This window comes from Eptatretus burgeri, chromosome 8 (genome assembly GCF_056783735.1).
Source record: "Eptatretus burgeri isolate ZD-2024b chromosome 8, Ebu_testis_v1, whole genome shotgun sequence".
Classification (NCBI taxonomy): Eukaryota; Metazoa; Chordata; class Myxini; order Myxiniformes; family Myxinidae; genus Eptatretus; species Eptatretus burgeri.
Window position 1 is genome coordinate 98,463,288 of NC_140968.1, and position 24,439 is coordinate 98,487,726.

Here is a 24,439-nt window from a genome sequence, read left to right on the forward strand (position 1 = left end):
ATAATAGGACCGTGAGACCCGAAGCTCAACTCGATCAGGAGTAACAGTCACTCAAACCCCCCACAGACCCCCTTAGACCCTGATTTTTATTTTTTATTTTTTAGATGTTTTTTTTTAATGCCATGAGCAAACTTTGGTACATCACGAGTGATGAAGGTTGTGATCAAGTATCATTGAAATCGCGTGTGTAGTTTCAGGGAAGAGAACAAACACCTATTTTGTGGGTCGGGAAGGGGGGGGGTCAAACCCCCTGCAGAGCCCCGAGAGCTGATGGGATTTTTTATGCCGTGAACAAACTTTGGTAAATCAAGGGTGATAAAGGTTGTGGTCACGTTTCATCGAAGTCATGTGTATAGTTTCGGAGAAGAGAGCAAATACCTATTTTTTGGGGGGAGGGGGGGTCAAACCTTCCCCCCCCCATATTCCCCATTAATGAGCATAAATTTTCATGCGGTCAGTTCACCTTCTTTAGGCAACAGATATTGAGCCTGTGGCCATGTTTCATCAAAATCGTGTGTTTGGTTCAAGCGATAATAACTGAAGTATGGTACAGACTGACTGACTGACTGACTGACTGACTTACTGGCTGATTCATTCACCTATAGTCACTGCTCTATCGCATCAGCTCACCAGACGTCAAATATTTGGACGAAACGAAAGTCCAGGTGAGTTTAAAATGTTATAAATATTGGTGCAGTCCCTGTTAAGACAGTTTTGTAAAGAAGAGTGGCCAACAAAATGTTTAAGGAAACTATTGATTTTCTTTTTCTTTTTTTTTATACATAATCCAGGCTTGTGTGAGAGTGAGAACATTGAAGAGATCAGGACGCAACTGAAGAAAAAGAACAGGGGAAAGGGTAAAACCAACAGTGGGGTTGAAGGATAAAAATAGAGGGAGACTGAGAAATAAGGGAAGTGTGGAAAAAGTGGGGTAGAGGAGGATGCATGGGGTGGACAAGATGGATACAGAAGCAACTCTCAGGAAAAAAAAAAAATTAAAAAAACTGGAAATTTGTGAAGCGTTGAGCTTGGGGAGGGTTAATAGGGATAGAAAAGATCATGATTTTTTTGGATGGGGGATTATCTGAGATGGTGGTGAGCAGCTGTCTTGAAGACCTCGAGGGAAGATTGAGATCGAAGTGGATGTGGAAGCCGATTCCACAGGTGGGGAAAAAAGAGGGACAAATGCGTGGAGGTGAGCAGTGATTCTAGATTTTGGGAGGTTAATTTTAAGGGGGTTGCTGGTGCACCATGAGTTCCCTGCAAGTACCTGGGAGGGACAATGCAAGACCAGACAGCAAGTGGAACTAAGAAGACACAGAGACCACCAACCTGTCTGCGATGGCAAAATGGCAGGCCCATCACTCCGAGATCATTGGAATTTCCCATGATAAAGCTAAGACCTTGGGGTTTCCACGTCTTCAAGCTGAGCAAGATGTAAGGCAGGGCAGCCAGCCCAGAGGGGAGAGCAGTACTCCATCAAGCTGTGGATAAGAGCCTTGTAGGTGGACAAGCCGGAAGGCGGACATGGGTAGTCGACTTCCCAATAGAACCTGATGCGATGGGCCCGTTCGATGGGGAATGACCTGAGGATTAAGCACAAGAAAATTCATGATTCGAGCTTCAAGGGTTAATGCTGCAGATTGTTTTTTCGTTAAAATACCCCCACATTTAGAGTTTTTTTTTTCAGCCGTTGCTAGGCAACGGAGGGGTCCGTAGCAACGGTTCTTTCTCACACATAACTAGGACATACCATGAACCTACCATACCAGTTTCATGTATATCTGACTCATGGTCTCCGAGATATAACGAACTTCGTGTTTTTATTGTTTTCGACGAGTGTTCATTCAAAGTCTATCTTCTCTGACAGTTTTCATAGGATCCGGCTGGAAATTCTTGACAATATGGCTGAATGTACTGCCCACAGTCGCTCATGGCCCGATTTTTGATTTTCGAAAAAATTAATTTTTTAATGATTTTTTTGGAAAATTTCAAAGTCCCGTTGCTAGGCAACGGTGGTGTCCATAGCAACGGTTCTCATTTGCACACAACTCGGTCATGGTATGAACCTACCAACCAAGTTTCATCGAAATCGCCATTGTATTAACGGAGCACTGGACCGAACAGAGGGACAGACAAATATATCGATGGAAATACTGATAATATGGGTAGAAGAAAAAAAAAATCAAAAAAAAAATTCGAATTTTTTTTTTTCGACGAGATCGACTACCCAATAGGAATTCAGGTGTGCCAAGGAAGGACGTTCTACAACGGAGGATGCTCAGTCAGTGATGATGCAATTTTTGTTTTTCTGGGTAATAATGCATTTTCACCTCCACCACCGAAGGTGAAGGAGGTTATGTTTGCACCCCTGTCTGTCTGTTGGGTCGTCAAAATAGGTGACCCTTATTGTCAGTAATTCTGTCTGTGTTTGGATGTTTGTTTGGATGTTTGTTTGTTCGTCATCAGCATAATTTGTAGTAAACGTGGGCCGATTTTGACCAAACTCGTGTGGTAGGTACATCTTATGACCTAGTGCTTTGGAAATTGATGGTTGCTTAGGACGCTTTGTTTCCCTCGCAACAACCGAAAAACCTTCAAAATCGGTACCGTTCACACGAAATCGATTCCGAAAGCCATTATCCCACGTAGGGTTATGCAATTTGGCACGAATGATCTACAGGTGATGCTCTATCAAATATATTCCGGTTTTTGTGATATATGGAATACTTTACCCGCAGCGCCCACTACAATTAGGGTATGCGCGAAAATTGGCGAAAATTGAAGGCCCCCTAGCGACCAGGTGAGTGCATCAATACGAATGAAACTTTGCAGGTTCATGGTAGTCAATGAGTACTACAACTTTGCCTCAGGACATATTGACCGATTTCACTTCGATCAGGGGTTAAAGGTCATTTAGTGCAAAAATCAATAATATGCGAGAGCTGGAGGTGCCTTCGCGCCAAATGCTACTCCTCCGAGGGTTATGGTCGGATGGTCATGAAAATTCACACTAATCGTCTGGAATACATTGTGCACAAACGATCGAGCCGGATTTTCGATTTAGATCTTTGTTCACCCACAGCACCCACTCGAACTTTGGGGATTTCCGATTTCAAACCGCATTTTAGTACTTTTCATTCAAATGGATACCGAGTAGTTATCGGTAGATGGAACTGGATGAGATTTGATATGCATAATCTTAAGGTGATTCCCTATCCGCTATATGACATCCATTTTGCTCTATATCTTATAGTTTCCATGCTCGGCGACCCATCGCCGCCTACCGGCTTGTTTGGTTGTTTGTTTGTCTGTGTACAGGATATCTCAAAAAGTTGTTAACGGATTCGGATGAAATTTTGTGCACAGGTTGGGTGTGTGACAAGGACGAACTGATTAGATTTTGATGAAGATCCGGACCTTGATCCGACTCCTTGAATATTTAAAGTGATTCTTCACCATTGAGAGATGGGGCTAAAATGATATATCGCACGATATCTCAAAAAGTTGCAGACGGATTTGGACGAAACCTGGTGGACACGTTTGGATGTGTGACAAGCATGAAGTGATTCGATTTTTGTGAAGATGTGAATCCAGATCGAGATACTCTAGTTTTTTTAATCTTAAAAGTGATTCTTCACCATTGAGAGATAGGGCCAAAAGCGATTTATAGCATGATATCTCAAATATATATTGGGCCCAATATGTTATACTGGATGAGGCATTGCGTGGCGGAGGTATGTACTCAGGTGCACGTGGTGCGACAAGCAAATTGGAAGCAGTGCTGAAGATCATAGAAGGTTTTGGGGTACTATGAGAGGGCATTGTGCTCTGAGTTTAGACAACTGTAGAAAAGGCTGATTGATCATAAATATTCTTTTTAATAAATGTCAAGGAAAGTCCAAGTTTAGTTTACAAATTAAGCTGTAAACTCTGCGGATTGTCATTTTCGCTCGGGCCATTGTGAAAGTGCTACATGATGTTTCCTCTCTGTGCTTACATCCGTCCCTTGCTCCCTGTTGCTCAGGACTGCCAGCATTGCCCTGCTATTGGTTGCTTCACCAGCAGTTATCAGCCTCATGGGACTCGCCATGAAGACGGAACTGAACCCCCATGGGCCGACTTCGGGGCAGCTTGGTGGTTTTATTGGTCTCTTCTTGCGCTGGCTGCAGTGCCTGAGTCAGTCCATCTTGGAGCACCAGAGTCTGGGTACAAACTTGTACCCTTTGTTCACACTTGGCTTATTTCCCTGCTGGCTTCAGTTATGGCACGTTGCTCTGTGGAAGGAATAATGCGTGCTATGTTGCTTATGTTGTTCATCTTACATAATGCATTTTCTCTGTTGTTGATGGTTGTTGTCAATATACTGATTCTGGAACACCCTAAAACTATGCATTCTGCCAAATATTTTCCAACCTCCTCGACCAATGAAAAATTGAAAAATTCCATTCACCTGCCAACGTGTGAACGTACCCAAAAAGTTGACACCGCCGATATGACAATGGGGAATTCCATTTACGTACCCCTTTATGTACAGATCTCGTTCAAATTTGACGAATGCATCGGCAACTCTTATTTATATTGAAAGAGCTGTGTCCAGGTGTGTTCAATACTTTTTCACACCCAAAAAGAAAAATTTAGAACTTGGGTTTGTCTAGGATCGAACCACATTGGCTAGCTTTCGAGTCAACGACGTTAACCACTCGGCCACAACGACATTTTCGCAATAAACATTGGTTTATTTATTATTAATATCCGTTTTTTATTTTTATAAGGAGCCTGTCAGAGATGGGAGGAAGAAGAAGCTGGACTTGGAGCGACTCTGCAAGCACACACAAACAGACACTTGGCGAATTATAATATGGAATGTAAAACAAATATAATGGTATGTGGAAGGAGCTTTCAAAAAACGACGACAATGTGTTATAAAAGATCCTTCGTTTTCTGGTCCTGGTTCACTTCATTGGACATTGTGATTGAGACTTTTACATTTTTAATTTCTTCTGGATGTTTCCCCTGCCTGGCTTGCACATGGTGTTGCTCGACAAAAGGAATGACTAAAAATACCGCCTCGTACTGTGTAATCATCCCAAGTGTTTTCGATCGATCTGGTTATTTTATCTTTCCCTAAACCTTATCTTACCTTATCTTTTACCTTTCCCTAAACCCTGTCTTACCTTATCTTTTACCTATCCCTAAACCCTATCTAACCTTATCTTTTACCTTTCCCTAAACCTTATCTTACCTGATCTTTTACCTTTCCCTAAACCCTGTCTTATCTTATCTTTTACCTATCCCTAAACCCTGTCTTACCTTATCTTTTACCTTTCCCTAAACCCTGTCTTACCTTATCATTTACCCATCCCTAAACCCTATCTTACCTTATCTTTTACCTTTCCCTAAACCCTGTCTTACCTTTTCTTTTACCTTTCCCTAAACCCTGTGTTACCTTATCTTTTACCTTTCCCTAAACCCTGTCTTACCTTATCATTTACCCATCCCTAAACCCTATCTTACCTTATCTTTTACCTTTCCCTAAACCCTGTCTTACCTTTTCTTTTACCTTTCCCTAAACCCTGTGTTACCTTATCTTTTACCTTTCCCTAAACCCTGTCTTACCTTATCTTTTACCTTTCCCTAAACCCTGTCTTACCTTATCATTTACCCATCCCTAAACCCTATCTTACCTTATCTTTTACCTTTCCCTAAACCCTGTCTTACCTTTTCTTTTACCTTTCCCTAAACCCTGTGTTACCTTATCTTTTACCTTTCCCTAAACCCTGTCTTACCTTATCATTTACCCATCCCTAAACCCTATCTTACCTTATCTTTTACCTTTCCCTAAACCCTGTCTTACCTTTTCTTTTACCTTTCCCTAAACCCTGTGTTACCTTATCTTTTACCTTTCCCTAAACCCTGTCTTACCTTATCTTTTACCTTTCCCTAAACCCTGTCTTACCTTATCATTTACCCATCCCTAAACCCTATCTTACCTTATCTTTTACCTTTCCCTAAACCCTGTCTTACCTTTTCTTTTACCTTTCCCGAAACCCTGTCTTATCTTATCTTTTACCTATCCCTAAACCCTGTCTTACCTTATCTTTTACCTTTCCCTAAACCCTATCTTATCTTTTACCTATCCCTAAACCCTGTCTTACCTTGTCTTTTACCTTTCCCCAAACCCTATCTTATCTTATCTTTTACCTATCCCGAAACCCTGTCTTACCTTATCTTTTACCTTTCCCTAAACCCTATCTTATCTTATCTTTTACCTATCCCTAATCCCTGTCTTACCTTATGTTTTACCTTTCCCTAAACCTTATCTTTTACCTATCCCTAAACCCTGTCTTACCTTATCTTTTACCTTTCCCTATACCTTATCTTTTACCTTTCCCGAAACCCTGTCTTACCTTATCTTTTACCTTTCCCTAAACCTTGTCTTACCTTATCTTTTACCTTTCCCTAAACCCTGTCTTATCTTCCTTTCCCTAAACCTTATCTTACCTTATCATTTACCTTTCCCTAAACCCTGTCTTACCTTATCTTTTACCTTTCCCTAAACCCTGTCTTAGCTTGTCTTTTACCTATCCCTAAACCCTGTGTTACCTTATCTTTTACCTTTCCCTAAACCCGATCTTATCTTATCTTTTACCTATCCCTAAACCCTGTCTTACCTTATCTTTTACCTTTCCCTCAACCCTGTCTTGCCTTATCTTTTACCTTTCCCTAAACCCTATCTTATCTTTTACCTCTCCCTAAACCCTGTCTTACCTTATCTTTTACCTTTCCCTAAACCCTGTCTTACCTTATCTTTTACCTTTCCCTAAACCCTATCTTATCTTATCTTTTACCTATCCCTAAACCCTGTCTTACCTTGTCTTTTACCTTTCCCTAAACCCTGTCTTACCTTATCTTTTACCTTTCCCTAAATCTTATCTTTTACCTATCCTTAAATCCTGTCTTACCTTATCTTTTACCTTTCCGTAAACCTTATCTTTTACCTTTCCCTAAATCTTATCTTTTACCTATCCTTAAATCCTGTCTTACCTTATCTTTTACCTTTCCCTAAACCCTGTCTTACCTTATCTTTTACCTTTCCCTGAACCCTGTCTTACCTTATCTTTTACCTTTCCCTAAACCCTGTCTTATCTTATCTTTTACCTTTCCCTAAACCTTATCTTTTACCTATCCCTAAACCTTATCTTACCTTATCTTTTACCTGCCCCTTTTAACCACTAACCAATTATAATTGGTTGATGATTACCAAGGCAGTGGCCACAGTTTCTGATTGTTTTAAGTTGTCTGGTCTCGTCCAGTGATTTGAGAAAAGCAATGTATCACAACTTCGTCCTCAAAACCACGTTATCCTTTAAAAAAAAGTTCATTTTGTGGGGGATACTTTGGGTCCTGGGAGGACTACATTCCACCTTCTAAAACCCACAAAAGGAGATTACAACTAACTGAGAAATGCTTCGGACAGAGCCGTTTTGGAGGAATAAAACTGAGGTAATGGAAGAAGGCATTTTTTTTTTTGTAAATTTGATCGGTGATCCCAAGTCCACAAATATGGGTGGAGGATATATTGAATGTTTACAAGAACACTTCATTGTTGAGTTCATAAATCTACTCGATTTTTTTTTCTGCTTACGTACACGAGAGGAGTGAGCTTGTTTCTGCACTCACAACAATGCCAACTGTTCCAGTCACATGTTTCGCCCTTCTGGACATCTCGCTCTCTCCATGCTCCAGGCTTTGTAAATAATTTCTCATTTCTTCGCTCTGCTTCTGCACTCAGTTCTTCTTTCTGAATGCTTCTCACATTAATTCGAGCAACAACATGTAATTGGTCAGCGTTTCATGGCATTGTGATGACAAGTTTTGTTTTCAATAAATACTTTGGGGTGAGCATGTCGAGTTCCGTCCCTTGTGTCTCAGCTGCAAAAGTCACGATGCGTTTTCTGTCCCACGTTTCCAGAGTCCTTCCCATGGATTTCTGTCCATGTCCCAAAATATATTCCTGCTGTACATTGTTCTGCCCGATAAATTGTGAGCAAGTTGTTTTGCGGTTAACCTCTTGCTTTAAGTCGTGCTTGTTGATACTCATTGTTATCTAGTTAAATTGAATATGCAAATGTAAGTTTGTGTCCACACTAAAGCTTTAAATAAGGATATACAAGGAACTTGATCACACGACAAGGCCATTTGGCCCATTATCCCTCCTCTCGTCAAACAGAGGCTTGCTACTAAAAGCCTCTGGATTTATGATTGCGACCTTATTAGCAAGGTTAAGAAAATGTAGTCACATTCGTGCATCGCGGAGTGCGCTTTTCGGATGGAGATGGAAAGCCAAGTCCTCCATGAGCCTTGGCCTTTAAAAAGGCTTGCATATAGGTTGTAGATAGATGTTAAATACACCACAGTATCATTCAAAAAAAAAAGTAGACAATTGTGTGCGAATACCCTGGCCATGTTCCCTGTTTGGTGTCAGCTATGTGTAGTTGACACTACTTGCAATCATGGGAAATTCTTGGAGGTGTATCTAACAATTGCATGAGTTAAATTGTTCCTGTTTACCTTGAGCTATTTCATATCTTTACAGGAACAGAAAACTCAGAGAATCATTAAAAAAGAGTAGGCAATTTTGCACAACTCTATGGAGTATTGGATGGAACCCTCATCAGTCGGGCCAAATAAAAAACAATAAAACTGATTCATTTGTCTTTATGGTTGATCAAAGGCGTCTCTTCCCAAGTCATCTTGTATCCATTTTGCTAACGCAACTGTTTATATGTAGTGTCATATTATCACGGACAGAAGTAATTGGAGAGTGAAACGTGAATAGTTAAATCCTTGCTAGACAATGCCATTCTAAGTTTGTCCTTCTGCTAATACCTGGCCTCCGCCACCCATCTGCAGACTGCATATTCTATCGTTCCAAGTCTTTCCTTGACAAATCGCTTCAATTCACAGACGAGAACGCCTTTATAGATCAATGCATCACACACTCAAATATTCCCCCACACACCACACACTCAAACTTCCCCCCTCACCTCACTCCCCCAAAGCCTCGCCTTGCTTCCGCAAAGCCTCCCTCGCTCATCCTGCACCATCCCAATGCCTCGTGCCCCTAGCTCCAACCTCAGGGATCTCTCCATCCAGGTCGCTGCCGATAAACCAGACATCATCTGTTTAACACAATCCTTCCTCCCACAGAATGTCCCAACTCCTTTGTGTCTCTCCCCAGTTATTCTCTCCTCCGATTTGATAGGACTGAACCACGGCCCAGTGGTGGAGTTGCACTTTACATCAATAACTCAATTTCCCACTGCCCCTGAACTGAACTTACACCTCCCAACCTCCAGGAGTACCAACCTCTGACTGTGACTTCCCCTCCACTCTCACCTCTTATTTGTCGGTGTTACACCACCGTCCTCACAGTGGCAACTCCATCTACATCTCTCTCAGACAACATGGACAAACTTTTAACCACTCATCCCAACTCTCTTCCTCATATTTGGTGATTAAAATTGTCACCATGCTAATTGGCTTGGTGTTGGTCCCTATCTCACCAGCCAGAGGCACTTCAGCAAAGGACTTCTGTGACTCCACGGGACTGATTCAATCTGTGAACTTTCCAACTCGGGTTTCTCCCAATGGAAAATCCTCCCTTCTGGACTTGGTGGTGATTAACTTTCCCACAAATGGCTCCTGCTCTTCCTCTGCGAGAATTGGTTCATCCGATCAAGGGGCTTGTGAAAGTCGATGTCTGTCTCACTATTCTCAGAGAGCTGTCTCAATGCTGGCGAGTCTGATGTTTCATTCAGGCAGATTGGCAAGGACTGCAGGCAGCCATCTCTCTTCAGGACTGGACTCCCATATCTACTGCCCCTGATGTGAACTCAACCTGGGAATTCTTCCATAGAATCCTGCTCTTTCTCATGCACAAATTACTCCTGTCTCATCTTCAATTATCCAACCCTTCTTCCCACCCACCCATGGTACACTGAATCCTGTGGTGACGCAATTGCTCTGAAACAACTTGCATTCTCTTCTTGGAAGGCAAGTCCAACCGAAGAAATCTGAGTGCATTCCAAAACACCCGCAACAAGTGTGTCTACACTCTCAGGAGAGCCAGAAAACAACATCTGTTCAACCTCAAGAATGAACTTTCAAACTTGTCTCCGTCCTCTAAAACCCGGTGGTGCCATGTTTAGGCTGTCTCTGGTGTATTCTCCCCCTCCATCCTTTTCCTCTCTTCAAATGGCACCACAGCAGACTCCGCTCGTGAGAAGGCCGAATGCCTCATTTCTGTGTTTGATTCCAAATATTGTGTTGCCAACCCCTCACTCTCAGCAACCACCCTTCCCAGTCGTACCCAACTGCTTTTGGACTCTGTGTCTTTCATGCCTGAGAATGTGGAAAAGGTTCTTTCAATCCTGGACTCTGACTTTGCTGGTGAACCGGACGTATCGGCTCACGTGTCCTCAAAACCTGCTCTGCTGCTCTTGTACATCCTCTCTCTGCCCTTTTCCCCTTGTCATTTGCGCTCTGTGATCTTCCACGTTCTTTGAAATTCATCGACATCACTGCATTACATAAAAAGGTGCAAAAAGTGATGCCCTCAACTACAGACCGATCAGCTTACTTCCCATCATCAGCAATGTCATGGAATGCATCATCACAGTTGATATGAAATCATTCCTTTTCTCCAAGTCTCATCTCAGATCACCAATTTAGTTTCAAACCAAGTCACTTCACCTTGGACATGCTGCTTCTACTCACCCAACAATGGATGGCTTCAACTCGCCCTCAGTCAGACATGAGATCAGGCCCGTCTCTTTGGACATCTTGCGTGCTTTTGATAGAGTCTGGCATCCTGTCTTGCTCTCCAAACTGTCTGCCAATGGCATCCAAGGCTAACTCCACACATGGCTTACTGACTTCCTCCACTCTCATAGCCAACGTGTGGCTTTCACCAGAATCCTTCAATCTCCTCTCCATATCAAGGCTGGAGTGCCCCCAAGGCAGTATTCTGGGCCCAGTCCTGTTACTGATCTTCATCAATGATCTCTCAGATTCTCTGGAAAATCCTCACTATTTGCTGATCACTCCACCCTCTCCCGTGACATCCCTCATCCTTCAGACAGGCAGGCTGCAGCCTCTTCCTTCTTCCCAGACCTTGACAAAAAAAAATCACAAGCTGGTCAAACATTTGGAATGTGTCTTTCAATCCTGACAAATCGCACATTATCACTCTCAGAAAGGACTGACCAGAAATAGGTTCAGTCATTCCAACTCCTGGGTCTCACCATCAACCATGATCTTTTTTGGAGAAACAACATTTCTACGTTGGCCTCCAAAACCAGCTGTCGACTGGGCCTCCTCCGTCATACAAAGTATTTCCTCAGCGCACCTCAACTCCTATCCACCTACAAAACCTTCATCTGCAGCTTGATGGAGTAGCGCTCTCCCCTCTGGGCTTGCTCCCCTGCCTCACATGTTGCTCAGCTTAATGCTGTGGAAATCAAGGTCATTGGAATCTCCTGTGCTGAAGACGAGCCTATGGGCTTATCACTTCATCATCGCAGACAGGTCGATGGTCCCTCTGTCTTCTTCCACCTCATTTCTGGTCTTTCCATGCTTCCCACCTCCCCCCCCCCCACCAAACAACTTGCTTCCTCTTCTTGGAGGGTCTTTCAGCTCCCAGGCTCCTGCAGGGCACATGTGGTCCACCATCAGCCCTTTTCTGGTGAAACTTTCAGAATCCAGGATCACCTACACTCATTCATTTCTCTTTTCTCCCACATCCTCTTCAATCTCATTCTCCCCTCCAGGTCTTCAAGGCAGCTGTTCACCACTATCTCAGATTGTCCCCAATTCCAAACCATGATCTTTTCTCCATGGAGTTTCCTTCTGTGTCCATTTTGTCCACCCCAGGCACACGTATTTTGCGTCCTGTTTTTGTCCGTTCTTCTGCACTGGCTCTTCCACCAACATCTCTTTGTACGGTCGAGGGGAATTCGAAGTCGTTTATTCCTGGTACGTGAAATACCATGCAACTCAGCCATAACTGCACTACATTAAAGAGACTTGTTGGAAAGCCGGGTGAACATTCTCCCCAGGTCGATGTTCTAATGGTCAAAGTTTCGTGTCAATCGCTCAAGTGGTTACGGAGAAAACGAATACAGGTGAGAGAGAGGACTGAAGGAAAACGACGTGACGGCCTCCTCGGTCCGCTTTACACAACATTGTCAAGGATGATTGTGGTCGCTTATTCCTGGTTTGGAATAATGGCCAGCAGCTTGGCTCGCACATGTACTCCAAGTCCTGACCTGATGGCCACAGTGCTGGGTACCCTGCACCTATGCGTTTCGCCCCATAGCCAGGTACGCTGTGCCCCTCCTATCCTCAATGCTTCGCAGTACTACTGTTACGAATCTGGAAGCCATTTGCACACAAACAGACAGCAGTCCATAAGCTTAGTTATTTTGATATGTGTTTATAGTCAGGGTCCCGTCCTTCTGTCTGATGGGTTAATTTCATGTGTGCGCTGTGGGTTTCTTTTATAGTCAGGTTTTTCTTATATCTTTAAATCTTCCTCCACCTGTCCGCACCATCGACTCCAGTGCCCACGTGTTTTTGGATGAAGGCGTGGGTGGAGCCTCCATCGCATCAGATCGAGGCTCCGCTCCGAGGAAGGGTGTGGAGCGTTTCCTCCAGCCAATGGGCGAAGGACGAACAGAGCCACGGCGCTCCGGCCAATAGGAGGCCAGAGTGCCGGGAACTACGACGGAGCCTCTTTGGGGGGTGGGCCTCTGAGACGCCTCAACACACCCCGCAAGACGCCCCGTCCAATCAGGAGGCGAGTGGGAGGGAAAGAAATCCCTCGGGCCTGGCAAGAAGAGGAGAGTGGTTGTCATGACCAGTGAACGGGAGTCATCGTGGCGATTGGCTTGGTCTTGGTGGTTTTTCGTCTGCGGTCGTGGTGGCTTTTTGTCTGTGGTCCTTCGCGGTGGCTCATCGTGGTGGTGGAGGCCGAGCAGCCAGGGTCGTGGGCCCGTGGATTTCGGAACGTGGGTTCGAGTCCCACTGTGGTGGTTGAAATACGGTGTAACTGCACGAGGTGGAGAGGTACCCGACAAGGTCCTTGTCCCCAGCTCGCTTTTCCCTCCTGGGCTGAGGGACCGAATAAAGACCCCACGGGGTCCATTTCTTTTGGCTGTGTGTGTGTGTCCGTGGGCCCTGTCTGTAAGTCGAAATTGTTAAGTGGTTTTGTTCATTGTACATTGCTTTTATTCGGATAACTCTGCTCTTTGTGCTCCCCTGCCCCCTGATAAGTAAACCCCCAATTGTTCAATGTACCAGCTCGTTGTCTGTCACTTTCTTTCGGTGACTCAGCACGGTGCATAATGAGAATTGGAGAGGCCGTGTGCCATAAGTTGTCATTGGGACCGGTGTGGCTATGGTAACTCCCGCTCGGTATGCCGGACCCGAGTCGGTGCATGCGACTCGGTTCGGACAGAGTCGGCCGAGGGTGTGGTTTCCCCGGGAGTGAGACGGCATGAGTACTTAGGTAAATTGGAATTGGACAAGTGGACCACACCTAACACCGCCAAAATATTGGTGACCACGGTCCTTAAAGTAACCCGTGACCTTTCGGAGTTGTCCGGGAGTCACGACCTAAATTCCTGGTGTTCGGTGGGAGACGGCTCTACTGCTCCACCAAGTGGCCGTTTATCGCTGCCGAAACCCGGCCCACAACACTACTACTACTACTGTGGACTACCGATCCAATTCCAGTTTTTAACCGATCTACCTTTACTGCCAGTCTGCCACGACATAATTGAAGTACTCTGAGTGAAAGACCCTTCACGAGGGGAGGGGTGGTGGAATTTGGAAGGGGTTGTGTCGAAGAGATCAAAATAATCCGTCCTTTTGCGTACGTAATAAATATATACGTCTCTGAGGGAGTAAAAGGTGTTGGCGTTCCGGCGGGCGGCGAAATCACGTGACTAATACGTCACACTTGCAAAAACAAAATCGGAAACGCTGCTCATGGAAATGGATGCAGGGAAGGGAAATCAATCAGTTGTGTCTGTCGAGCCGGCGCCGTTCCGTCACTCGAGCAACGTGGCCGCAAGGAAAGACACAGGGTTACACAAAAGCTTGCAATGTCAAAGGCCCACGAGGGTTTTGTTAAAACTCCTTCATTGTCATAATGTGCGACTTGTGCTTTTCTCACTGTCGAGGCGGTGTATTGATCGCCGTCACTAGGAACGTTGTTACGTTCGATGACTGACGAATTAATGAATTTTACCTCCATGACCAAGTGTCGTTTGATTATAATACATATTTATTCACGTGACGCCGAGGACAGCGGACGAGTAGACGGTTTGTCGACGTTCACGCTTCACGAGCAGGTTCGTTTCCACAATCACCTGTTCGCGCCCTTTTTAACTGTGGTAAAATCATGCGGGGAGGTTTGCAACAGCATTATACTGGTCGAAGTTTTGGAGTAAAATTAAAAATTATTGCTTTGTTGCGTTGCGTGGAAATCTTTTCGATGACGAATCTTAAAAAGCACCGGCCGTTCGTAAATTAGTGTGGAAACCTGAGGCCATCAGGGTTGAGGAGCCGAGGACGGAGCCAAGGGAGCCAAGGGAGCCATGGAAACCTCAGAAGGATGGGGGGGCGTGGCTAATCCGAGCGCTGAGGACGTATCATGATTGACAAGAGGGCGTGTCCAGTTGATTCGGAGGCTGAGGTGAAGGATCGAAGGGAGCCAATGGAAACCTCAGAAAGATGGGGGGCGTGGCTAATCGAGCGCTGAGTGACGTATCATGATTGACAAGAGGGCGTGTCCAGTTGATTTGGAGGCTGAGGTGAAGGATCGAAGGGAGCCAATGGAAACCTCAGAAAGATGGGGGGCGTGGCTAATCGAGCGCTGAGTGACGTATCATGATTGACAAGAGGGCGTGTCCAGTTGATTTGGAGGCTGAGGGGAAGGCTCGTGCGGACTTGGCGAGTTGTGTGTGATCCACCGAGTAACAGACGCAGACAAAATATTTATTTATACATAATATCTATATCTATATCTACACATCAAGATACATAGGAGGAGGACACGGTGGGTGCTGGTCGAGAAAACCCACAAACAGAGCCGAGCAGTTCCGGTGAGACTCACGTGTTGCTGTTTATCCGGTTCGTGTGTTGTGGACACCATGAACACCGAGAAGGACCTGTCTCCCCTCACCCCGACCATCGTCCGCTCTCTCAACGACAAAATGTACGAGAAACGGAAGGTCGCTGCTCTGGAGATCGAGAAGTGAGTCGGCCTCAACCAAATGATGCTTCAAGTCGTGTCCGGCCGTCGTGTCCGTCCGTGTTCACGCTTGGCTCGTCTTGTCGATGTCCACGGGCTCGTACATGAACTGCTGAGGTACAGTTGCATTAAGACGTGTCGATGTAAATGTCTGACGTGGAAACATTGGTACATCCATCCACCACACAAGGGGACTCACCTATCTGTCTGATGGAGGACCTGAAGACCACTTGTGGCACTTGTCCCCACGAGACTGGGGTGAACGACGAGGGGACACCACGGGACAAGCGGGAAGCTGATTGAACTGTTCGAGCAGAGGTGGAGCAGATGAGGTGGTCTAATAACAAGTTCCCTGAAGATCTTTGTGGATCTCCAGCGGTCATGTTCCTCCACCGTTGTGCATCGGAGTCGCCTGGACGTCCACCCGGTCGCTCTTCATGTTGTGTGGAACTTTAATGATTTGTTTATCTCCTGTCAGTCCTCCAGGATGGTGCAGACCTATCGTATTGGTCTTCGAGCTTTCGTTCCAGACGCGACGACAGGTTGCCGTCCCTCGATCTGAACACCCGTTGAACCCGGTGACCCGTCTGCTTGCATTGACTGGTGCATGTTGTAGATCCTACGGTGTCTTTCCACGAATGGTTGCGCGAGTTATCCTCGACATCTTGAACAAATTACAAATCGCCTTCGGTCAACCGTCGGGCTCGATCGGCCAGTTCGTGAGACTTTTTGGCCGTCAAGAAGAAGTGTTGGTAGTGGTTGTAGTGGTGATTGTGGCAGCAGCAGTAGTGTTTACCCGCGGTCACACCATACCAAATGTGGCAGTGTCCTGTCGGACAACCCACTTGTCGATGACGTTGTGATCTTGTTCACAGTCGGACATTTTGGTCATTTACACGATGGTTGCCCATCTGAATCCCTACAACATACCCAGTGTGGTGTGTTGAGAGATCCCTGCCATTGTATTGAGAGTATTGGTGGTTGATGTATTTATTTATTTATTTATTTCCCTTTGCAGACAAACCTGAAAACATTCCCGATGTAGCCCTTTGTCAGCTCGACCTCTTCCTTGTGAGATAGCTGACCTGTATGGACTACATTGTTTTGTCGTTTTCCGAGTCATTGCGTGAATAATTGCTTGTGTTAATTATATTAAACGGTCCATTAATTGGTACAAATGCATGAGCGTGATTAACACGTAAATTTCTAAATTTTTTGACTACACGTCAAATCTCGTCTGTTGCACTTGAAATGCCTCGAGTGAGGTCCACCTTGGGGTCAGGTCAACCTCGGTTTGTTCTTCCAACCCTCGAAGGAAGATGATCTCGGAGCTTTAATATTTCTGATACGCTCCGTTCTCACTTGTTCTTTTTCATCTACCCCTCTAGACTGGTGCGGGAGTTTGTGAGTCAGAACAACGCACCACTGGTGAAATGCTTGATCCAGGTGCTGTCACAAGAGTTTGCTCTCTCGCTACAACCGCACAGCCGCAAAGGCGGTCTCATCGGCCTCGCTGCTTGCGCCATTGGCCTTGGCAAGGTGCGGCCCTTGGATACTGTTGGGGTGGATGTCAGCTGTCCGGTGATGTATTGAATTTAGCGCACCAGTTTGTGGTACTGTGGGTAATGAGGGTTATGTTTAGGCTTTGACATTCAAAGAAAGAGAATGTGTAGAACTGTGGCTTCCTGATGGCAATTGAGATTTGATGCTAATAACCACTTTTGCTTGCCAAGTGGATACTCTTGTTGGGTGCTATCTCCATTTGTGGGTTTCAGGAGGTGGGAGGAAGTTCTCCCAGAACTCAAAATCTCCACTTCCTATTTTGGTAAAGGATCATGATTCGCGATCCAAACTGGAACATTTCGTTCTCGTAGCCTCCTTCCAATGGCTCTTTTCAAAATCTTCACTGAACCTCTGACAGCCTCCACTCGTAGCTCGTTTGTAGTGACATTCCCCGGGATGATTTTTAAGTACTCGGTAAGGGTTTTCTTTATTGTTCCTATAGCTCCGACTATCACCGGTACAATTTCAGCTTTCTTCAATTTCCACATCCTCTTGACCTCATTTTTCAGATCCTGGTATTTGGTCATTTTCCTGATTTCTGTCGCATTTATTCCAAAGTCATTGGGAACCGAAACCTCGATCAACAATGCCGAACTTTTCCTTTTTTGTGTTTGAGCACTATGTCCTGACTCGGTGCTTTGTTTGCGATGTCCACACTTGATGGGATCATCTTGTCACGCATGAGCATTATATGTTCATTTTCAAGGATCGGATCTGGTTTGTGTTTCCATGATTGTTCTGGGACTGGGATGTTGAAATGTTTGCAGACGTGCCATTGGATTACTCCAAAGACGCTGTCATGTCTTTCTGTGGACAGCTGTTCTGACGTGAGTTTTTTACATCCCGAGAGGAAGTGACTGGTTCTTTGTTTCTTTCCCACAAAACCTATATTTGTCCAATCGGCTCAATCCCACCATTTTCTTAAAGGTATTAGTGTTGTGTCCTTTGTCTTGGGCATTGATGATTACTCATTCTCCATCCAAATTAATTTGACCTCTTCTTAGCCATTCCAATGATCCTTCCTTGTCAACCCTTGTTCTATCAAGCTCTTTTTTTTTTTTTAATCCTGTATCGCTCCTTTTTTTTCTCTCTCTATTAAAAAAAAATCTTCCCGCTCCTTTGTTGTAGTTTTTGTCAGAGTATATCTGCCGATATTTGTTTTGATAGTTTTCCCTTTTTTATTTGAAATTATTACCTCTGCCACCGAAGGTGAAGGAGGTGATGTTGTCACACCTTTTTGGCTTTGTTTGTTTGTTTGTGTACAGGATATCTCAAAAAGTTGTGATGCATTCTGATGAAACTTGGTGAACAGGTTGGGTGTGTCACAAAGACTAATTGATTCGATTTTGGTGAAGATCCGAATGTGGATCTGGATACGAGAATTATTCAATAATTTACAGTGATTCTTCACCATTGAGAGATTGGACCAAAAACTATATATAGCATGATATTTCAAAAATGTATTGGGCCCAATATGTTCTTGTGGATCCGGCATTATGTGGCGGAGGTTTGCGCTCTACTGAGTGCCCTTCGAGTTGTGGCTGTGTTTGTTTGTTTTTCGTTTTCCTGTGTAGTATCCATCATTTGCACCTGTCTTTGGAAGTTTGTTGCTTAATGGATTAAGGATCCTTTTTCTGGTTTGTTCGTTTCTTGCTGGTGTCCAAATCTCATCCAATAGTCTGTTGAGCGTTTTCACCTGCTCCGCTAGTCCGACGCGCAATGTTCTGTGCACTTGGTTAAGCTCCGTCAAACCGCCGCCGCCGCCTCCTCGTTTCAGTAACTCTAACCTCGATATGCATTGGTTTTTGTAGAATGTCTTGTGAATAGTTAGCAGTTTCCTTGTTTTGATGTCCAGATTGTTAATCTTCAGTTGTGGCAAGTTTATAATTGCACAGAAGCAACTCAGCAAGATTCCTCACATGTAAGATGGTGTATTCGTGTGTGTGTGTGTGTGTGTGTGTGTGTGTGTGTGTGTGTGTGTGTGTGTGTGTGTGTGTGTGTGTGTGTGTGTGTGTGTGTGTGTGTGTGTGTGTGTGTGTGTGTGTGTGTGTGTGTGACGGTCCATGCTGACCACGCTGACCTGACTGGCAAATCCCAACAGCAAGAAAGAGTGCGGATCATTTGGCCACCGACTTGCGTTGGGAGATGCAACCCCTGTGAAGAGGCGTCCCTGATAGTTGCGGATCCTGTTTTAGTTTGAGGATGTGGGATGGTTTGGCCACACAATCAACCATCTGACAACATGTAGAATAGTTGAGCAATGTGTGAACCGTTGGCTTTGCAGAGGGGCAGGTGGTTGTGACGCCATTAGGTCGAGGCCAGAGGAAGGGCGGTACAGCTATTGGACCAAATACTCAAGTAATGGTGAGTTTAAGAGCCCTAAACTGTAGCTTCCTGATCAGATCACAAATTTCAAAATTTTACACTTGTCACGAAAGAGCATCACGCGGGTTGCAGAAGCCGACAACGTAAAAGTGTATTGTCTTGGACTGCAGACAAAAGTATTGCACGTCATTGGGAGATGAGCTTTGGGAAATACGATGGAAATACAAAGCAATGCCTTTTGAAACCACCGGGCGTATGTGGTCGTCTGAAGACCAGTTATGGCGGATGGTGAGACCAATAATTGTAGACTGTACCTTTGCCAGTGGTGCAGTCACAGATTGATGAAGTGAGGTGTCCTAATGGAGCACTTGATTGAGACATTTAGAGAGGATATCAGATTTGGAGAGTGAAGACCATGTCATGGGTAGTCGCCAAGGATTTTATTCAAGTTTGTGAACAAAGAAGCAACAACTGCCTGACTTTCTTCTGCTTCTGCTTCTTCTTCTTCTTCTTCCTATTATTAGTATTAGTAGTAGTATTATTACAATTCTTTCGTGTGCAACACATGGCTGCGGGTGGTATCATTTGCTGGGTGTGCAGCTGTTTTTCCAAGCTTGACTCGCTAATTGTTATAGAACTACCTGGCAAGTGAAGTCATTGACAAAAATGGTTGAAAAGAAAAACATTTTCAGAGACAGCTGTGTAATTAATAAAAATCAAGAAGAAATTTTAGTGTCAGGATGCTAACCTGAGAAACACCAGCATCCAGGGTGACGATGCAAGACGGTCATTTATACGGGAGGTGGCCAGGTAAGAAGTTGAAAAAGCTTGACATTGAGTGTGCCCAGTTGACATTTGGTTTACTTGGGATTGGTCATTCTGAAGAGAAGATAGTTCACCAATGATGATAGTTCCAAGGATTAATTTGATAATGATGGTGGTTCACTCTCACTCTCACTCTCTGAGTTACAGAGTGAGGATGTTGGACCAAGTTGGTTTGGAAGTCATGTTCCTGTTGGCTAATCTACTCCATCTTTAAATATGAATTCAGCTACAACTCTTCTTTTGATCAGAAAATAAGCTGTTTGTTACCATCATTAAAAATGTGGGGTTGTCCAGGAAAGCAGAAATAATAATTAACTTTCTGTAAACTTACCTTGAATAATCTGCTGCAAATAGAATACGTTTCCAATAAATGGTTTAATGGTGCTGCCTTTGCGAAACAGCTTTTGGGTCTGGGTTTGATACATCTGCCAGACTGAACAGTTAACATTTTGTATCCCACTGATGGGCTGAATCTGTATCTGGACCTGAACCAACATCAAATCGGCTTGTTCTTGTCTCCTAACCAACTCCTCCACCTGGTTCTGTCATAACTCGTCCACAACATTTTGAATAAAATATCATGCTATATATATATATATTGTTCTGGATTTCAGAATCAGATCCTACGAATGCATACAAACATCAAGGTCCTCAGACAGTTATTTCCCGAAATGCATGTCCAGGATAGACCCATCCCCATGTCTGGTGGGATTCTAACTTTCAGGTCAGGTATGGGAGCATGTGCCAGAACAGCACGTCGCTGCGTCCACTTTCCGCCGGTACTCCAGGGGCCTCCGTCTGGCCATCCCCCAGGCAGATGCCAGGCCCATCCCCATCTCCTTGAGATGATGGTCAACCTGTTGCAACCATGAGGCACGTGGTCGACCCACTGGCCTCCTCCACTCATGAGACTCCCTCGCTGAGAGAATCTGGTAAGCAGGATCAGAGTCAGGAAAACGAGCCACATGTCCATACAGCCGCAACTGACGCTCACGGACTATGCAGGTAACAAATCTCATCCGAGTCTCTCTCAGCAACCGCTCGTTGGACACAAAATCCGACCAGCGATAGCCAAGGATTCTCCGAAGAGACCTGGTACCAAAGGAATTAAGTCTCCGTCTCAGATCCTTGGTCAGAGTCCAAGTCTCGCACCCATAGAGCAAGACTGGAAGTACCAAGGACCTGAAGACTCGGACTTTCGTCCTCCCGCACAGGTACCGGCAGCGCCACACCCCATGATCCAGTGAATCCATGACTCCCCAGGCCCGACCCAGACGTCTATTGACCTCTGACTCGCAGCCAGCAGAGACATGAATATCACTGCCAAGGTAAGTGAATCTCTCCACGACCTCAACATCCTCACCACAAACAGACACAGACAGGACAGCAGCATCCAAGATGTCACCGAAAGCCTGGATCTTAGTTTTGACCCAAGAAACCCGTAATCCCAACGGCTCCGACTCCTCATTCAGCACCTCAAGGGCCCCCAAGAGGATGTCTAAAGTCTCCGCAAAGATGACTGCATCATCTGCAAAGTCAAGGTCCGAGATCTTGACATTCCCAAATGACGCACCGCAACTTGATCTCTCCGACATCCTCCCTAAAATCCAGTCCATACAAGTGCTGAAAAGTGTGGGGGCAAGTACACATCCCTGACGAACTCCAGTAACAACTGGAAATAAGTCAGAGATGGTACCACCACACTTCACAGCACTCTCAGTACCAGAGTAGAGTTCAGATAAAAGATCGATCAGTTTTGGTGGCACCCCACGAAGACCAAGAATCCTCCAGAGGACATCCCGATTCACTGAATCGAACGCTTTACAGAGATCAACATAGGCTGCAAGCAGCCCCTGCCGAAACTCTCGTCTGCGTTCGGTGAGGACACGAAGTGCAAGGATACGGTCAATCGTTGACCTCTTTGGTGTAAAGCCTGACTGCTTTGGACGCTGGTGCTCAAGCAGATGGTGGCGAACCCTATCGAGAATTATCCGAGCAAAGACCTTGCCCGGCACTGAGAGCAGCGTCGCCCCTCGGTAGTTGTTGCAGTCTTGGCGATCACCCTTCCCTTTCCAGAGAGGGACAACAAGGCCCCTCTTCCAGTCAGTTGGGATGATGCCTGTGTTCCAGGCAGAGCACAAAACTGCATGCAACGACACGAGTGCAGCATTTCCACCAGCCTTGAGAAGTTCGGCATGGATGCCACAGATCCCTGGAGCTTTTCCCCGTTTCAACTGGTTCACCGCAGCCCGTGTTTCCACAAGCGTAGGTGGACCACAGTTGATTCAAGGGTCAGCAACAGGGATTGTAACACCCTTGACGTCCAACTCCACAGTTGGGGGATCAGCCTGGTACAACCGCTCAAAGTAACCGGCCCAGCGGGCCTTCACTTCAGACTCCTCTGTCAAGAGCCTACCACTCTCTGCTCGAACTGTAGTGCTCCGAGGGATGGGCTTGGATGAACGCAATGCCTGAATTCCCCTGTAAGCGGGACGAGAATCACCTGTCCACAGGTGATGCTCTACCCCCTCACAGATTCCTCGCACATAGGCCTCCTTGTCCACCCTCAGTGCACGTTCAGTTTTACGCCTCAGCTCCCTGAACAGCTCAGCTCTGCCATTCAGCCTGGCCCTGCGACTCTGGTCAATGGTATCCAGTGTCCCTTGAGAGACAAAATTCTTCTTTGCCCTGCGGTGAACTCCAAGGCATCCACCGGCAACATCGATGACGGTGGTCTTGAAGGTGCTCCACAACTCTTCAGGAACCCCCAAATTCTAACTTTGATGCATTGAAAAGGGTAAAGAATAGATTCCCTTTCTTATTGGATGGCCTTTTTCTCTTTACAACAGACATGTTCATGCACGTGAGATAGCCGTTAGCCCAACGGAGGCTCATCTACCCCCTTTCCATCAGGACACATTGGCTTGGAGGTGGCCGATTTATTTACACCTTGGACTTACAGCACATTTGATTAAGCACTCCACGGGCTTTTCCTGAGCAGTTATTCTGACGGTCAAATACGGCTGTGGATCATTTACCACACCCACCTCTTTCCATCGACGTTTGGCAGCTCTGTGGATGGTTGTTGTTGACGTTTTATGAGCGCTTCACGTTTTCGCTCTGTAAATCTCTCAAGTTGCTGCTTTCTGCTGTTTGACCAGCACCACAAACATGACATCGTAGGTGAGACTGGCGGTTTGTCATGTGCAACGATGCGTCAATAGGCAAGGTGGATTTGGCTGAAGTCTGCTTCAGGCTCCGCCCAGACTGGCCGCCTATAAAATGGACAAGAGGACTGGTTTTTTTTGTCAGTTGGCGATACAGCTGGTTGTGGCCTCTTACAGCTCTGCGAGTTTTTGTGACTGCTATTTTCACCTCCAATCAGTTCATCAGAAGGTTGGTGAACTGGTGACAGTTGGTAACAGCCTTGCAGCTCTTATCGCTGATGACAGCTTCTTACAGCTTCTCACAGCACTTCACAGTGCCTCAGTGCCTCACAGCTCCTTACAGCTGTCCATTGGTTGTGGCTCCTGGTGGCTCCTGACTGTGGGTGACACTTGGACCATTAATGCTGGTTCTGCTCGAGACCTGTTCTTGGCATCCCTGGTTCCTGGGGTTGACGACGTGACGTCAATTGGTGTTCGAGCCTGTTTGCGAGTGGGTGCACGGCAAGGCAGCGCACTGGCAGCAGACCAAAGCACGCTCACACATTTCAGGATGTTATATTTGACGTACGACGAAGCCTGGTGTTGGCGCAGTGGTTAGGGTAGTGGCTTGGGATCCAAAAGGTCCTGAGTTCAAGCCCCGTTGGGCCACTGAATTAATACACCAGGGGTTGACTCAGCCTGTCATCCTTCCGAGGTCGGCGAAATGAGTACCAGTTGACTGGGCTGGTGTATACCCCGGTTAAAATAGGTATACCATATCCCTGTGTCGTAAGAGGCGACCAGGGTTGCGTCAGGAAGGGCATCCGGCGTAAAACATGTGCCAAATCACTATGCGGATCATACGGATGATCCGCTGTGGCGACCCCTAACGGGAGCAGCCGAAAAGAAGAAGAAGAAGAAGTCTTTATATGAAGAACAGGTGAGTTATTGCCGGTAGCATGAACAAGTTGCAAATCCCTGCTCTCACGGGCAGACCGCAGGGGTGCAAAATATAAGCGGCATCGTCACAACTCGGTCATGATGTAACCACTAACCAGAGAGTGGACTTCACCGTTCATTCCTGGTGTAATATGCATTCGCTAACGCTGACCTACATGAATCCCAAGCAGTTGTTAAGTAGGAACATTTCATGAATTGGATGATGACAGGTGCAAGGGGGAAAGGGTAGAGTTCAACACCGGAACGTTTTGGTACCATATCCCTGTGTCGTAAGAGGCGACCAGGGTTGCGTCAGGAA

The 24,439-nt window shown here is 45.6% G+C and overlaps 2 protein-coding genes across 10 annotated transcripts in view; both read left to right on the plus strand.

Annotated features, from left to right (window-relative positions):
- The window catches only part of GPAA1 (glycosylphosphatidylinositol anchor attachment 1), a 61,139-nt gene extending 53,233 nt beyond the window's left edge, over window positions 1-7,906 (plus strand). For all 4 annotated transcript variants that reach the window (XM_085893182.1, XM_085893180.1, XM_085893181.1 and 1 more), the window contains one exon: window positions 4,028-7,906. In XM_085893182.1, coding sequence (XP_085749308.1) covers window positions 4,028-4,292 — 265 coding nt within the window. In that variant the 3' untranslated portion in view covers window positions 4,293-7,906. The remainder of the gene's footprint in view (window positions 1-4,027) is intronic.
- Window positions 7,907-14,970: 7,064 nt separating this feature from the next.
- Window positions 14,971-24,439, plus strand: part of VAC14 (VAC14 component of PIKFYVE complex) — a 58,562-nt gene continuing 49,093 nt past the window's right edge. For 2 of the 6 annotated variants that reach the window (XM_085893184.1, XM_085893185.1), the window contains exons 1-2: window positions 14,972-15,325; window positions 16,711-16,861. In XM_085893184.1, the coding sequence (XP_085749310.1) occupies window positions 15,222-15,325; window positions 16,711-16,861 (255 nt within the window). In that variant the 5' untranslated portion in view covers window positions 14,972-15,221. Of the gene's footprint in view, window positions 15,440-16,710; window positions 16,862-24,439 lie in introns of all 6 variants that reach the window. The other 4 variants (XM_085893187.1, XM_085893189.1, XM_085893190.1 and 1 more) reach the window with 4 other exon arrangements.